Source organism: Simochromis diagramma, unplaced genomic scaffold, assembly GCF_900408965.1.
Source record: "Simochromis diagramma unplaced genomic scaffold, fSimDia1.1 OVJJ01000344.1, whole genome shotgun sequence".
NCBI lineage: Eukaryota > Metazoa > Chordata > Actinopteri > Cichliformes > Cichlidae > Simochromis > Simochromis diagramma.
In genome coordinates this window covers 4,594,268-4,610,897 of record NW_024387375.1, presented here as the reverse complement: position 1 = coordinate 4,610,897, position 16,630 = coordinate 4,594,268, and the positions used below count along the sequence as shown (strand labels likewise).

At 40.0% G+C, this 16,630-nt stretch overlaps 1 protein-coding gene across 1 annotated transcript; it reads left to right on the top strand.

Annotated features, from left to right (window-relative positions):
- The first annotated feature begins 459 nt into the window (after positions 1-459).
- On the top strand, positions 460-16,372 carry clptm1 (CLPTM1 regulator of GABA type A receptor forward trafficking). Its single transcript, XM_040009289.1, has 14 exons — positions 460-624; positions 6,029-6,165; positions 8,964-9,087; positions 9,231-9,389; positions 9,587-9,704; positions 9,800-9,885; positions 10,494-10,614; positions 10,714-10,958; positions 11,455-11,548; positions 11,654-11,844; positions 11,997-12,092; positions 12,307-12,442; positions 13,102-13,269; positions 15,090-16,372. The coding sequence occupies exons 1-14, from the start codon at positions 574-576 to the stop codon at positions 15,266-15,268; spliced, it is 1,905 nt and encodes a 634-aa protein (XP_039865223.1). The 5' UTR covers positions 460-573; the 3' UTR covers positions 15,269-16,372.
- The last annotated feature ends 258 nt before the right edge of the window (positions 16,373-16,630 follow it).

Sequence of the window (16,630 nt, the reverse complement as noted above, 5' to 3'; positions counted from 1 at the left end):
ATGGCTATGACCCAATGAGAGAGGTTATATGCAAAACCTGTGAGAACTATGGATGGATGAATAGAAAGATAACACCAATGATGAGAAGCAAGCTTTTATTTTGGTGTACTTTTTGCTGATTAGCAATTCAAAATTTAAACTCCTTTTCTAAAAAATGTTTATTTTCTCAGTTTGGAGTTATTTTTTCAGAAGTCCAAATTTTGCGATAATAACCCGAAATTTAGCCTTGTGGATAGTATGTCTTTATCCTCCCCACTTTCGGAAATAAACTTCTATTTAACGCTGCAATAACCATACAAAAAATCTACTAAGTCATTCATTAGGTGATTAAAATAATCTTTTTATTATTAATTAACTATTTATTTTTTTATTTTATTGTTACATGATCGAACATTCCTGACGAAGTGTGTCACGGGGTTTCGCCGGCCCCGCCCAAAAAACAGAAAAAAAGATCACCTGACTTTATTCACCGCATTTTCGATCACTTCTCTGAAGACGTAACTACAGTCTTCTCGCGAGAGTACGCGCAGTTTCCCAGCCAGCAGTGTGGTGCGCTTGTAGAGACGAAGAAAGATGGCGACGCAGGAGAGCGGAGTAACCAAAGCTACCGTGAGCAACGGCGAGGTAAAAATGAATGACACTGTTACTGGGTTTTTCACTTTTAACGCGCGAGGCAGAGGAAGTTGGTTGGTTTGTGTGAAGCTCGCGTGTGGGGGTGCGCTGACATTTAAACGTGATCACAGTCGATACACGAGCCACAGTGACGTTGCCAGTGCCGGGTGGTTTTAAAACGACCCCCCCTCCTGGCGCTAACGATGTGTGGAGAAATCCCGACGGTAAGCGGCGAGAAGGCCGATGTTGAAGTTGAAATCTCACTTGAAATCACACGGTAACCTCCAACGGACTCGGTAATTAACAGACTGCCGGTGTGCTGAAGTGAGCCGAGTGAGTGCTGGCGTGTGTCAGTTAGCTTATCACAAGGCCTGAACCTGAACAACGCAGCTTGTCTTGCTTAACAAGGCCAGTCTCAAGCCCCTCTCGCACATTTCTCACCTCATGCTAAATCCTTCCAGCTACTGTCTACTTAGATATTTCAAGAAAACTTTTGACTCGAGGTGCATTTTCGAAATCCCCTGAAGGAAAAAAAATATATATACATATAAACATCCTATTCACCTGAGAGCTTTTTAACACGGATAGAGTGGATGAATCAGGTGTAGCCGTCGTCAAATGTAGCCAACCATGAAAAATGCTCCTAAAATTGTCTTGTTAGCACTGGAGCCTTAACGAGGGCAGTAGCTAGCAGTTATTTTCCAGAGTCGTAAATGCTTATCACAAGCTGCTAGAGGTCATTGTGAATCATCGCTCTTTTTAGATGGCTAAACATTACTCTTCCGTTTGCTCAATCCTCAAAAATGTGTAGTGACACAAATACTGAATACAGGAGCATGACTGTAAAGATTGTAAATGCGTATCCATTCTCTATTGGAGACTGACACAGTCAATGATTGGCTTTTTATGATTCAATCTAAAGTATTGATAGCAACTAATGTATTGTCTATAGAGTACAGTTACATAGCAGAGATTTTACCCATTTGAAATCGGAAATGTACTGGTTCTTATATAGCTATATTTCTTATATTCTACTCTCCTTGATGAATGCATTGTCAGTAACTCAGGGTTCAGTATCTTGCCCAAAGATACGTTTGAACGCAGAGTGGAGCAGCCAGGGATCAAACCATCAGCTCCAGATGACCTGCTCCAAGCAGTCACAGGGTGAGAGGCAGATCGACAGTGTATTGTAAGGCTAACACAGAGAGACATAGAACCACACATGTCTATGGCAAAGAATCACCAATTAATTTAACTGCAGGCAATGCAAACTCAACACAGAGAGACCCCAGGTGGCCAAGGTGCATCTTCCTGTTACGCCACTGTGCTAACCACTGTACTACCATGCCGCCTGATTCCAAATAAAAATGACTGTGCATCTGTATTGTCATCTTTTGCTACATGTTTTCTGTCAAAGAGAAAAAAAAAAGCTTTCTTCTGTGCTTGAAATTCTGTGAATACACACATTTCAGAAACTAGGGCAAGGGTAACGCATACACAAAGTGTTTCTTCTGTAATAAAATTGCTCTGTCAGGATAAATGTGCTGTTGTTTTTAGAGTGAGCCCTAAGGGGTCTCTTGAGGACCACTACTAGGTGAATCTGTTGATTGAATTGCTTGTAATGGGGTGGGGGGTTACTGATGAGTTAATAACACTGATTATCTTGTCAGTGAGTGAACAATGAGCTCCTAAAATAAGTTTGTTGAAAGAGGGAATAAAAAGTGTGAGGATCTGAGTGACTTTGATGTGGGCAGATGTCTGGGAGTATCTCTGTAGGGTGCTAGCTGTATGCAGTTGTTAGTACATAGAAAAAGTGATGAGAGGAATGTCAACCAGTGACCCGATGGAGAACTGTTGATGTGCACCGGGGGGCCAGCCAGCCAGCCAACCAACCAACCACTGGTCCAATCCAGATTAGATTTCTGTATGCCAGCTTGTTGTTTAGCTCCAGGCTTGTCAGCTCAGTAGCCCCTTAGATAGTTGACCATGGGTTTGGACCATAAAAATCTGGAAGGTGGTTTGAGGAAGTATCATTATATTTATACGATGTGGAGGACTGGGTACGGTTACAGCAATTAACCGGGGAAGAGGTAGAAGCAGGATATACTGTTTGGGGGTTGGAGGAGGGAAGAGAAGAGTGAAGTGTCAGAGTGATGCTCTCGGTTTGACTCTCTGGTAACCTTGGATCCTGGTATTTGTGTGTGCTGCTTTGACAAGTACTACATACCTAAACATTAGGGACCTTGGGTAGCAGTGATTGAATGAAATCTATCACAGGCCAAGGTGGTCAAAAGAAAAACAAAACCTTTGAGCACATCCTGTTGTACCAGGCCAGATTTCAGTGCAGGGAGAGTTTTGAGATATATATGTATGTTATTTATACATGTCATTTTTCACCCTGTCCTCCTTTACATGCAGCTGCATTGACAGTTCTAGTATGCAGCTACTATATTCAAGTTCAACACTTATATATCAACCCCACGTCCTTTATCTGCTGACTGTATCATAGAATAAATGAGGGAAACAGCCTCATCTGGCGCAGCTGCTTATCAGCCAACTGTCCAGTTACATTGAGGGTCTGAGCCTCTGGGGAACTATCTATAAAAATTCCTGTATTACCAAAATAGTTAGCATGGTATCTTTGTGAAACCCCTTGAATTAAGGCACTAAAGTCTGCCATGTTGATTGTTTGATATAAAAACCACTGTGGTGGTGTACAGAGTGTGTTATTGGCCTGATACTGATATACTGCATTGTTTGAGTTGGCATGTAGGAGATAATGTCACCATGTTAGAGACACATTACCAGAGCCTGTGAACAATTGACTTATGTGAGTGCTTAATGTTAGACTCGGTGATAAATTAAGGATCTGCTGTGAACCAAGAATAGGTGGTTAATTGTTAATCTTTGTTTCAGAGGGTGTAAATTGTAAATGATTATCCTAAGCTGGAAGAGAGAGGCTCAACAATAAAAACAGGTTATCAGGGGATCTATCTGTGTAATGGTTATTATGTTGATCCCATCAGGACTCTAAGATCCTTGTCTGTTTAGCGAATTGCTTCTACTTTAACGCAGCAGGAAAAGTACTGGGCACTGAGGATGAAAGGACCTATTTTGAGCCAATCCGTGTCCTTGAAACGGTCTGATTATGATGTTGTTAGGTCAGTGTTTTAACAAAAACTTTAAAAAAATTTCTGTTTGCAAATTCCCGAGACAAAACTAATGGTAATCTGTTTAAACATAAAACATTTTTTTTGCCTCAAGTCATGTTTTGTTTCTGCTGGCTGACTGCTGGTTGGTGACAACAGGGGAGATTAGATGTTTAGATAGTGAATGAGTCTCATGACTTGGCATGTGTTTGTCTATTGTGTCACTTGAATAGAGGGTGGCCTTGCCACAGGGGTGGTGGGGGTTACATGGACATGGAGAAACTTGGAAAAAAATGAATTAAAGGGCAAACGTATGACAGATTTCACTGAAACCAAGGGAAGTTGCATAATCATGCTGACACTGTTATGAAAGGTTTTGAAACCAGGGGTTCCCAAAATGGGTTGTCTTCATTCAAAATCAGGTGTGCCATAGGATTTTGTAAATGGTGGTTCATTAAATATAAAAATGTGAATGTTTTAAGACTCTACTACTTTATTAAAAGAGAGAAATTTAGAGAGGTGTTTGTTTTTTCCATATAGGTAATACTGATCTGACCCACTTGAGATCAGATTGGGCTGTGTGTGGCTCATAAGCTAAAATGAGTTCGACTCTCCTGCTCTGTTAGGTCAACAGGTCACAATAGGTAAATAGGGATTTGCCAATATTATTATTATTTTTTTAAGTTATGTTTATTTTGTAGCAGAGGTTTTGTTTGTTATGTAGCTTCTTTTAGCTGCTCTGTTATTCACACGGGGTCATCACAGGTAGTATCTCCACATGTTTGATTTAGATTTTTTTTTTTTTTTTTTTTTTTTTTTTTTTAAATGCCCAGGGCCTTTCCTAACCCAAGCCCAAAGAGAATCTTCTCCTCTCAGTATCAAACTGGGGATCCTCTGCTTAAACGGCTGCTTTTTAGGTCTTTCATGTTTGTTACTTGCTATTAAGATTTAAGTGCATCAGTGAGCGACAAATCTGCCATTCTTATTTAAAAAGTTAAAATGCAAAGGTCGAGGTGTAGTTAACTCTTAAGGCCATGTAATAAAAGACCCAGAAGAACTGCGGTTTGTCACCGTAACTGCACCTTTTAGTCTTTACAGCTGCACTACATCGTACTGTAGAGCAGGGCGATATGACCAAAAGTATTTATCACGATATACTTTTGAAAATTTGCGATAACGATATAACTGACGATATAAGTGACACTAGACAAAATGCTTTACAACTCCACAACTTTGATGTTTGTTTTGCACTAATAATCATTCACTTAAACAAGCAGCTGTTTTTTTTTTTTGTTTGTTTTTTTTTTAATCTGCATTAAAGTTATATAAAAATGTAACAGTGCAAATGCAAATTCCTTGGTGACAGTTTAACCAAAAGGCATTTCCAGTGGAAACTGGCCGACATATCCTCAGCATAACCATGTATAATATCCACGAAACTTAAAAAGAGGTTATACACACACAATACGGTAATATTATGTTGAAGCACAGTACGTATCACTCCGCGAGGCTCCGCCTACGATAGCCGTAATGCTCCGACAATCCATCAAGCGGTGCGGCTTCGTAGCTTAGCGAAGTCGTACTGAAACATTTGACAGATTTTCGAGCGCCGTGCACATAAAATCGTTTCCAGGTCAGTAAACACAACCAGAGTTCATACATAAGGCACACGGGATTATAAGGGGCTCTGTCGACTTTCAGAAAAATCTAAGGATTGATTTTAAGTGTGCCGTATTTTCCAAACAACACGGTAATAACGACGGCCCGCTAGCATGCGCTACCAAAAATAGTGCTTTGTTGTGTATCTGACGGACGAAAGCTAAACCAGTTCCACACCAGTGAAGCTGCAGCATTTTTACAAACCAGTTCAGGTTCATCCGTTTCATTCAACGATCCGCTTTCGCTCTTCTCATTCTGCGTCGCAGCCATGTGTATGTAAACAAAGGCACTGCACATGCGCGTTTTACCCATATTCTATCGCGATATGTCATTTTCCTATCGTTGCCCAACATTACACCGGTATTACCGTGAACTGGATGATATGGCCCAGCCCTATCGTACTGTATGTTCTTTGTTTTGGCTGCAGATTGAGGAAGAATTCTTGAATAAATCATATCACCACTTTAGGCTTTCAGGAAAGTACATTGGGTCTCTGGATATTTTTACTGCCAATAAAGCTCTTTATTTTTAACATCCTTTCTTACGTTGTGCCGTTGCTGCGTCATCTTTGTGATTATCTTTGACCCTGTCTGTATGTTTCATTTCAGGTAAGCAGCAATGGGACTGCTGCAACAACAGATGGCCAGACTGTGCAGACAGCTGGAAATGCACAGGACCCTCAACAGCAACAGCAGCAACAGCAAGCTCCTAATGCATGGCAGGTCATTAAAGGAGTTCTCTTCAGGTGGGTTATTGCATTTTTTTTCTTCTGTTTACCAGCACACAGATAATCATTCGCTCTGTGGGCTGGCTGTGAGTTTAATGACCAACCAAATGTGTTATGCCACAGTGGTGTCAGAGTGAATGTAAATGGTAAGGTAATAATAAAGGTGTGAAGGTGCTGCTGGAGTTAACTGTAAAGTTTGCGGTCTACATTGTTTAGTTTCATTGTGGTTTTTTTTTTTTTTTTTTTTGTGCAGCATAAATAATTAAGAGGAAACTAGTGATGGATCATTGTGTCTTTCCAAATACTTTTTCACACACAGTGGGACTGAAACAATAATTCAAACCAGGAATTGAACTTTATTCAAGGCCACTAAAAAATAGATTATAGTCTGTTGTGGATATATGGTCACAGACAGATGGAGACGTGACATCCGAGTAGTCATTCCTGTTATCCGTCTTTGATGTCCGCTTAAAGTCTGTCACATGGGGAGCACGTGTATCCAAAAAAACAGGCGTGCATGGGGACGTCCACACAGAATGTTGAGCTGACGAAATTTGTCATTGGTACACAAGCGAACCTATAGCGGACACATAAAGTATAGTCCATACCTAATGCCAGACTCGCATGTTAAAATCTTTCTGTGTGTGTCACCTCTTCTGCCACTATGAGCTCAGGGCACTCCACAAGCTGTTTAGTTACCTGCTACCACTGATGTTGCTGCTGTAGCTAGGTGAGGTGGAGTAACACAAAATAGGCTGTCCATACTGCTTTGGTTGGCACTGCCAGTTTTATTTCTTTCCCTAGAAATTACTACCTCCTTTGCAGTTACTTCACGCACATTGTGAAAGATGCATGATTGATTGAGGAGCAACGTGTTGACTTCCTTAACAATTTTATGCCAGTATAAGTGACTAATCTCTCACAGTGACCTTTGTAACAGTCAGAAATTTTGCAGCAGGCTTTTCAGTAAGTTTCCTCCTGACTGCATGATTTATTTATTTTTTTATTTATGACTTTTTGGTCCAAGTTCGTAAATAAGGTAAAATCCATATATGCATGATCACAAAAACTTAGTACGTGTTATGAAGTGTGCAGGACCTTTTTTTTTTCTTCCTTTCTTCTATAGTCAAATTAATAGTTGACTTACTCTGAGTGTGAGAGCTTTGTAGGAATATCAGTTCAGTTTGATTTATATAAAGCCAATTCACAACAACAGTTGCCTCAAGGTGCTTTTTATGGTGGGTACCTGTGCTGTAACGGCTAGCTGTCTGATGGCCATTATCCAGCTATGGAGGAGCTCAGCTTTGATTTCAGTATCGTTGTACACTCTTTGAAGAGTTTAGCAGTTTTACATTTTTTGAAATGTTCCTGTATAATAAAAATGTACGGTACATTAGGGTAAGTGCTCATTTAAAAAAAAAAAAAAAAAAAAAAAAAAGCTGGACCAGAGTAGTACTTTTTTGGCACCTTGTTTGAATAACAGGCTTTGGCTGCTTTTCCTACCTTTGGCAACTGCTCAAGCAGAAGAAGAGGCCCATTTATGAGATTAAGAAGATTATATTGCATTAATCAGTTAAAACCCTTCAGTTAAAATCTTTGGCACTGAATATTTGAACACATTTCAGGATCATGATTTGGAAACACGAGTGTTATGATGGTATATACGTTTTCTTAATTTATGTTGCTGTTTCCTGTGGTTGTAAGATCGCAAGTGCAATAAAAACAACCCATTTGCTCTACTTCAGTAAAAATAATTATTTCACTTTTCTCTGTAAGTGCATTTTAGTATATGGTGGGTCAAGGAAAAAATGAAAATGGTCACATCTGTCACATATAGTAAACTGACCCTCCACTGTATGGTGTGTTGTATATGTCACTAGTACATGGACTCTTAAAGGAGTTTTTATGGGCAGCTGTGTGCCACTCCCCTGCTGGCCTGCTCTCAAACTTGGTTTCAACAAAGAAATTTGTAATTGTATTTATTTGTGGCTTGATTGGGGCATTTTCTATAAGGGGAAGCACAGTGTCCTCTCACACGCCTTGATATAGATTTAATTACTTAACACTGCAAAATCCATGGAGGCAGCTGTCCTTGGGTGTGGTTGGCGATCATGATGGATGTGTTCTACTGTGCAAGAAGCAATCACAGTAGTCAGATGAACTGGTCATGGGGGTCAAACGTGTTCGGGTATGATCTGTGTGAGCAGAGTGTAAGGGAGGTTTGGCATACTGGGTCCAGTCAATAATCGACACACTTCCCCCTCAGCCACACAGACTAAGTAACATGGAGTAAGGACAGAGACCGTTTTCACATTAGAGATCTGCATTAAAATATCAGACACAAAATCCATTATTTCTGTTAGTTAGAACAACACAAAAGGAAAGAGGTGCTGTGAATATTCACTTAAAATCACAAACACACAAAGTTAGGGTGGATACAAATGAAAAATTATTTGTTGAAATATTCTGCAGCATTTTCTTCTTTTGTCTTTGTAGATTATTCTAGTTTGACTCATCACCCTTGTGTGAGGCAGGAAAACAGTTTCTTTGAAATGTAATGCAGTTAGACTGGTTAAACTTTAATCTGATTAGCTTCCTTGCAGTTTAACTCGCCTGCAGCAGCTCTTTTTATTTAGAGATGGTCGAAATAAATAACCTTGTCTAAGAATTTGAACAGTTTTTAAAGTGTTAGTGACTCGATTCATTTCCCACTTCTCTTTTCCTCTTTTATGTTTTTGTTTTTCACTTATTTTCTTTTAATTCCTTGTTAGTTAAACCTTGTTTTCCTCTGACTGTGATTGCATTTGTTTCACCAGAATCTTCATAATCTGGGCGATCAGTAGCTGGTTCCGCCGAGGGCCATCCACTCCTGACCCCAGCACACCAGCCGGTGCCCCCAGGGTACCCAGCAGGAACCTCTTCCCCAAAGACACTCTCATGGTATTACACTGTCCCCTTTTCCTTTCCTTTATCTACCTCGTCAGCTGCATAATTGTTTAGTTACCACACAGCAAACCAGTTTTCTGACTGTTTCTAACTGTTTCAATATGATAAACACCTTTATTATCTCTCTCTTTCTGCAGGATCTGTACGTGTACGTGTCCCAGGAGGAAGTCTTCTCTGACTTCAACAACACAGATGCCCTGTTCTGGTTCCACAGGGATCTGGTCTATGGAGACTGGACCACAGGGGAAGATGGTGATGGCTGCTACCAGCACTATAAGGAAATGGATATCCCAGAAGTAAGGATTACTGTGGATGAATTGGGGGAGGGTGACAGACAGTAGCTGGACGGTGAGAAAGAACAGTTGTTAGTTTAGGAAATGTGACGGATGTTGATGAAGGACGGGAAAGTCCAGTTTATAGTGAAGTTTGCATATTTGAAAGTTGTTTATTTTTGTCTGATTTTCTTTTTCTTCCACTTTCTGTCTGATTGTAGAAAATACAGCAGAACGGCTCACTTTACATACACATCTACTTCACTAAAAGTGGATTCCACCCAGACCCCAAACGAAAGGGGCAGTATCGCAGACTGGCAACAGTTCACGCAACCAGAAGTAAGCACCTGTGAAAAGCACACTCGCTTTAACATATTATCCTGTTATTGTAATGTTTGTTTAAAGTGCTAAACTTTGCTTTTGAACTCTTTCAGTGCTGAATAAATATAAGCGAAGAAAGTTTCTGAAGACCAAGAATCTGCTCACAGGAGAGACGGAAGCAGACCCCGAGATGATCAAGGTTAAGATTATTATTTATCCTAAAACGCAACTGAGTTCAGCGCAGAGAGCTTCATTACTTTAATTCCTAATGCATACTTCACATATTGCAAGTATGTGAAGTAATTTCTAGGGTTTTTTCAATTTCCAGTTAATGTATTTGAGGTAGTTGCCTTCACATTTTGCAGCAGAGGAAAAATAGACGAAGATCAAAGACTTTGGAAACTGAGAACCATTTATTGGCTCTCTCACAGTCTGTAAATGATTGCCCTTTACCGACGTCTGAACAGAAGAACTTTGAAAACTGACAGCCAAACCAAATGTACACAGTCAATGGTTTTACCTTTCTTTATGTATATCTTTATATGGTTGGTTGATCAAGTCACTTTTATTTTTAAAGCGCATTTAAAAATAATGTAAACCAACCCAGAGTCCTTTTCTTTTGAGTGCTTTGCTGTTGGACAGGGCTTATTGTGAGTAGATGTAGATAAGTTACAGTGCAGTTGAGCCCAAAGTGACTTTGTCTTTGTTTGTACTAGTAAGAAGTGTAGCAGCTGTGTGATGATCAGTTTGCAGTTACCAGATTAATATATTTATGCTTGCACTGACACATTGGGTGTTTCCTCACAGCGAGCAGAGAGCCACGGTCCAGTGGAGATTATCTCACATTGGCACCCCAACCTCACTATCAATATGGTGGATGACCACACAGCCTGGGTGAAGGGCTCTGTTCCACCTCCTCTAGACCAGTGTAAGTATCGGAAGTATAATGTGACAGTTATTTATCCATAGTTTATTTAAAGCTCTGGTTTATCTGACATTGCTGCTCTTCTACCCTACCTTATATTAGATGTTAAGTTTGATGCAGTCAGTGGCGACTACTATCCCATTGTATACTTCAATGACTACTGGAACCTTCAGAAGGACTACTATCCCATCAACGAGACCCTAAAAAGCCTCCCGCTCCGCCTCAGTTATTGCCCGCTGTCCTTGTGGCGCTGGCAGCTGTATGCAGCCCAGAACGCTCGCTCACCCTGGAATTTCCTTCCTGAGGACACCTACGAGCAATCCGATGAAGACCAAGACTCAGTCAAGGTAAGCAGTCAAAGGTTACTGAGACGAAACTAAAGTTTTCCTCCTGCAAGTTGGGCTTTAATATTGGTGCTCATTTAGATGCTGTGATCTTATTTCACATATATTTAAAAGAAAGTCTACTTGAGTTGGTATGTGCCAGGTGGAGAGGATTTCAAATGCTTTCTAGCAGATTACCTTTTACTTGAAAACAAAATGCAAGACGCGTGATGAGTGGAAACTGGCATTTCATAATTGAGTGACCTCTGCTCTTCGGGTGTAATGTGGGACTTTGTTATCTTGGTGTCCAAATACAGGCTACTCTAATTTTCAGTTGACACTGTATTAAAGCAAAATACTCGTAGTCCCAATCCCAAATACTTGGACAGGTGCACTTTAGTTATTTACAAAGCTATCATGTACGCTGTTTCTAGGGTGATTAACTTCTGTAGCAACTGAACATATAGAAGATTCATTGTTTTATAAGCAAGCTGAGTTTAACAATAAAGTCTTTGTGAAGGTGGCCCTGCTGGAAACCAATCCATACCTGCTGGGACTCACCATCGTTGTCTCCATTGTGCACAGCATCTTTGAGTTTCTCGCCTTCAAGAACGGTAAGATCGCAGCAGTCTGTACTCAGGACTTCACATAACAGGAGGAGAATAGTTTGAACAGTGTGCGCCTACCCGAGTTTGACCTCAGCTCCGTCTTCTCCTCAGATATCCAGTTTTGGAACAGCAGACAGTCTCTAGAAGGTCTATCTGTGCGCTCCATCATATTTGGAGTATTTCAGTCTCTAGTGGTGCTGCTGTACATTCTGGACAACGAAACCAACTTTGTGGTGCAGGTCAGCGTCTTCATTGGCCTTCTCATTGACCTGTGGAAAATCACCAAGGTCATGGATGTCAAAGTAAGTTGAAAAACATGAGTTTTTTCTTGCAGGATGAGCAGCATTTGATTAAACTCTTTAACAGGCTCTTCCTTACCTTTTGCAGATGCTAAACTGTTTATTCATCGAGTGTCGTTTCCACCAGATTCTTAACTGTTGTTGTTTTTCTCTAGTTGGACAGAGAGAACAAATTCGCAGGAGTGTTCCCAAGATTGGTATTCAAAGATAAGTCGACGTATGTGGAGTCTTCAACCAAAATCTACGATGATGTAAGTGAAACCAACACCAGTCACATTCAGAATGGTGGATGTAACAAATGCATTCACATGATTGTCTTCAGAACGGATGAAACATGATTAAATTAGTCTGTTTAAATGTTTATCTGAAGGAAGCTTCTCTAAATGTGTTTCTCTGTACGTTGCTTGGATATTTCTGATAAAAAGGATGAGTGACATCTTCTTTTCTTCATTATCTCATGAACAGATGGCCTTCAAGTACTTGTCATGGCTGCTCTACCCTCTGTTTGGCTGCTATGCGGTCTACAGTTTATTGTACGTAGAGCACAAAGGCTGGTACTCATGGGTACTCAGCATGCTCTATGGCTTCTTGTTAACCTTTGGTAAGTTTATCTGAAGCAGTTTTATACTCTGAGGTCTTAAAACTTAATCCACAGGCTGAAGGAACTTAAACTGTGCTGGATTTACTAACTATGAAATAAATGAAGAATACTGAAGTGTTCCTTAAAGGTTTGGTTTTTAGATATAATATTTTAAAGGTTATCTTAAAAGGATGAAATGAATAGAAAATACAGAGCGACAGAGACAACGTTCTGAGATAAAGTTCATAAAAACCAAAACAGTTTCCTGAGTTTTTAGCATAAACATTTTGGAGATCCCTGGCATTAAAGTATTGAATTGTGTGCTCTTCCTGGAACTGTTTGTTTCCTCTTTTCTTTCTGTGGGGTTGATTTTTACTCTGTCATCCAGCAGGTTTTTTTTCAGTTTTTTATGTTAATCTATTTTAAAGCCCAGAGAGGAGGCTGATTTATTTTGGTCTCTCTCGATTGCCTCGCCTCTGAGCTGCCGGACTCGCAGCTAATGTTTTCATACTTGCATCATGGTTACGCATTCAATTCCCAGTAGCCTTAGCTAATGTGCTGTGTATTAATAAACTTCACCTGGCACACTCACTCACGATGGTTCCTGCTGGTTAAATTACTGCCTGTGATATAGGAATTCTTAGTGTAATCTAACCTCCTTTTTCTGTCCTTTTTTAAAGGTTTTATTACAATGACGCCACAGCTTTTCATCAACTATAAAATGAAGTCTGTAGCTCACCTCCCATGGAGGATGCTCACCTACAAGGCTCTCAATACCTTTATTGATGACCTTTTTGCCTTCGTAATCAAGATGCCAATGATGTACAGGATAGGATGCCTCAGAGATGGTGAGTTTTCTTTCAGATATTCATTAATATGTTGGGTTTTTTTTTTTTTTTTTTTTTTTTTTTTTTTAAGAACTATACCAGGATCAAAGAAAGCTAATCGCCTAAAACATCATTTTGCTTCCTCAGCCAGTGCAGCTTTGACTTTGTAGCATTAAGATGAGTGTTTTGTTGGAGGTGGTTTAAGATTTGCCTCATTCTCTAGAACGGTTTCCAGTTGACGTGGGTGGTTTTGTGTTTAAACAAAATGCCGTCCTGATTTCTCTTTTATCTGGAGCATATTGATCAAAAAGAAAATGTAGAATCACTGTCTCATACTGGAGGATTGTTTCTTTTTTTTAAATGTTTTTTTAACTGTCATTCTTGGATCTTTGACAGCTGTTGGTTTTCATAATCCTCTAACTCCACCTAGTGTTAACTCACCAGATCTCAGTTTTGAACTTGGTGTGATCATTAATCATCATCCACAAAGGTCACCGTGCCGCCGCTCATGAAATATTTCTTTGACACAAGAAAAGCCTAAATTGTAGTTCTTCTCCTGCTGTACAGTTCATGTTAGTTCATACAGTTTGGTAATGAAGCACTGAGCCCTGCTGTGCAAACTGAAACCTACACACTTTGCAGTTAGGAAGCCTTTAAATAAAATCCCCTGCTTCACAAATTAAACAGCTACCACCTACAGTGTGTGGCCAGCCAGTCAATTAGATGTTAGGTGGGCGACACTAATGTGAATTTTCGTTTGCTGTCTGTGCTAACTCGCTAAGTTGGACACGAAAAAGTGGTTTAGAGCAGCGCTCACATCAGCAAGAAGTCAAGTCAGTAACAACCAAACTGGGAGTAATGATTTGGTTGATATTCGCTGCACTGAGGACACTGATGTTGCTGCTAAGCAGATGATGGAGACCTGTCACATCTCTTTGAAACAACAAAGATGTCAATCATCAGCTCGTGCAGCCAGCTCTTAAACATTTCGTCATTTGATTTGTGAAATAATTGGAAAGTGAAAATTAGTGGGGTTAATTTGTGATTCTAAATGTCCCTGGGTGTGTATGTGAGTGTGAATGGTTGTCTAAGTGTGTTAGCCCTGTGACAGACCGGACATCTGTCCAGGGTGTACCCTGCCTCTGGGAGAGGCTCCAGCTCCCACACAACCCTGATAAGGATAAGAGGAAGAAAACGGATGGAGTGGAAAGATGTATCAAGTATATTCTACACTGAGTGTTGGTGAATTCATATATTCACTTAAACTAGGAGGACAGGTGTGGTTTATACTAAGCCCACTGTGTAACTTTGCTATATACTGGATGTACCTATTGAACGTTGCATTTGGACTTTCCAACAAGGGGAATTCTGTATGCAAGAAGGCTTAGTTATCTCTATATCAATTACAACAAAATGAAACTAAACGTTCTCGCTTGTGAGAAGAATAGAAAACTAAGCAGTAATCGGCCACAAGGGACGCTTGTACTTAAGATTTCTCACTTTAAAATAACAGGCTGTGGTAATACTGGTCTGTATACATGGGCAGGATGTTGTGCAACTGTCGCTTTACAAGCATGTAGTAACCAAATCAGGTGACAAGCAAATCTTGTATTTAAAACAAAGACAGATACGTTTGCACTGCATTGTGAGCATATTTGTTTCTTTAGAAGAGACGGTCTGACTGGACCTCTACTGTACGTGAATTTTTTTGTTTTTGATGCTTCTTAAGTAACATATTGGTCTCAATTCAGTTTTATTTATTTAGCTCTAAAAAAAAAAAAAAAAAAAAAAAGTCTGATTGGGGCTGGTTTCTCACTGGACCAAACTGTCCTCTCCTGCAGATGTGGTGTTCTTCATCTACCTTTACCAGCGCTGGATCTATCGAGTCGATCCCAACAGGGTCAACGAGTTTGGTACCAGCGGAGTAGACCACGCCCAGAACAACACAGCAGCCCCTGCGCCAGATGCCGCCTCCGCTGCAATCACAGACAAACCAGAAGGGGAGAAGAAGAATGATTAGGCGAGATCCCACCCTCATCTTCCTCCCTGGCTCTCACTGCTGGAGTGAAGAGGACTTGTGGAAAGTGGGCATGGAGTGGAGTTGTTGTTTAGCTATCATGGATGCCGCTACCAAAACAGAAAAAAGAAAAAAAAAATGCAGTTCAGTTGTTCCCTCTGGTTTCTTTGTGGATGCACAGAGAGTCATATTCAGTGTAGACTTGGTAAATTCTTATTTCTGCTCCCCACCCACCCCTGCCCTCCGTTTTGCAGTTCAAGTGAAGTAAAACAAAACGTGATGTACTGTATTCTGTATGATTTTTTTTTTTTTTTATTATTATTATTTTTTTTTTATTATTTTCACTTCAGAGGGTAACAGTGTCTGGAAGTAGATGTTGGGAGGGGAACAGGTCGCAGTTGTGCTACTTTTATTATTTTTATACAGAGGAAAAAGAGGCCAGGTGCAGCTTTTGTTCTTTGTGTAGATTCCTTTTCATTCCATGTGAGCACTCTGTTTCGGCTTGGTCGGAAACGGGTGAGTAGTACTGGAAACTGGAAAGATCCTGAGCCGCAATGGAGGTTGGTGAAGAAGCGAGGTGGCGACTGGATGACCGTGCAGGACGTTACCCACGAGATAATGACTACTACCCTGAATTTTAAACAAATGGTTAATGTTCTAAACTTGAACATAAAAAATAACAGCCTTGTTGGTATTAATATAAATATATTAATATTGTCAATGACTTAATTTTTGTTTCTCAGTCACTGATGCATTCTTTTGTATTTTCCTCAAACTGTACAGCCTCATGTTAATATTACCAATGTCAAACTGTTTAGCAATAGGTAATTTGCAAGTCTCATTTTTATTACTCCTCCCTTTCCCCTTCCTCAGCTGGTCATCTGACTTTTTGGATGGTTTCATCTTCACGCTCCAAAATCACTTTTGACGGACACAGCAGAGTCGAGCAGAGTCAGGCTTGTGCTGGAAGAGTTACAGTGTCTCTTTTTTTTTCTTTTTTTTTCTTTTTGAGTGCTGTAAATCCTGAAAGGATGAGGGGTTCCATGTTGGTACATATATTTTCAAGGATTCATGTTTATAGTAAAACTAAGTGTGATTTAAAATGTCTATGCAAAGTTTTTTGTTTTGTTTTTTTACACCTTTTTAAATATTTGTTTTGTGTTTTAGGACAACATTTTTGCATGACACTTGATTTTGCACATTAATTTCTATTGATGTTACAGAAAATACAAATTGTGCTAACACGGCATCTACACTACTGAACTCTTTCATCTTTGTTATGAGTTGAGGTCCAATTTTCAGCCAGTAACTGTTTGTGTCTGTGCTGTCCAAGAACAGCCATCATAACATCCAGAACTCAAGGTC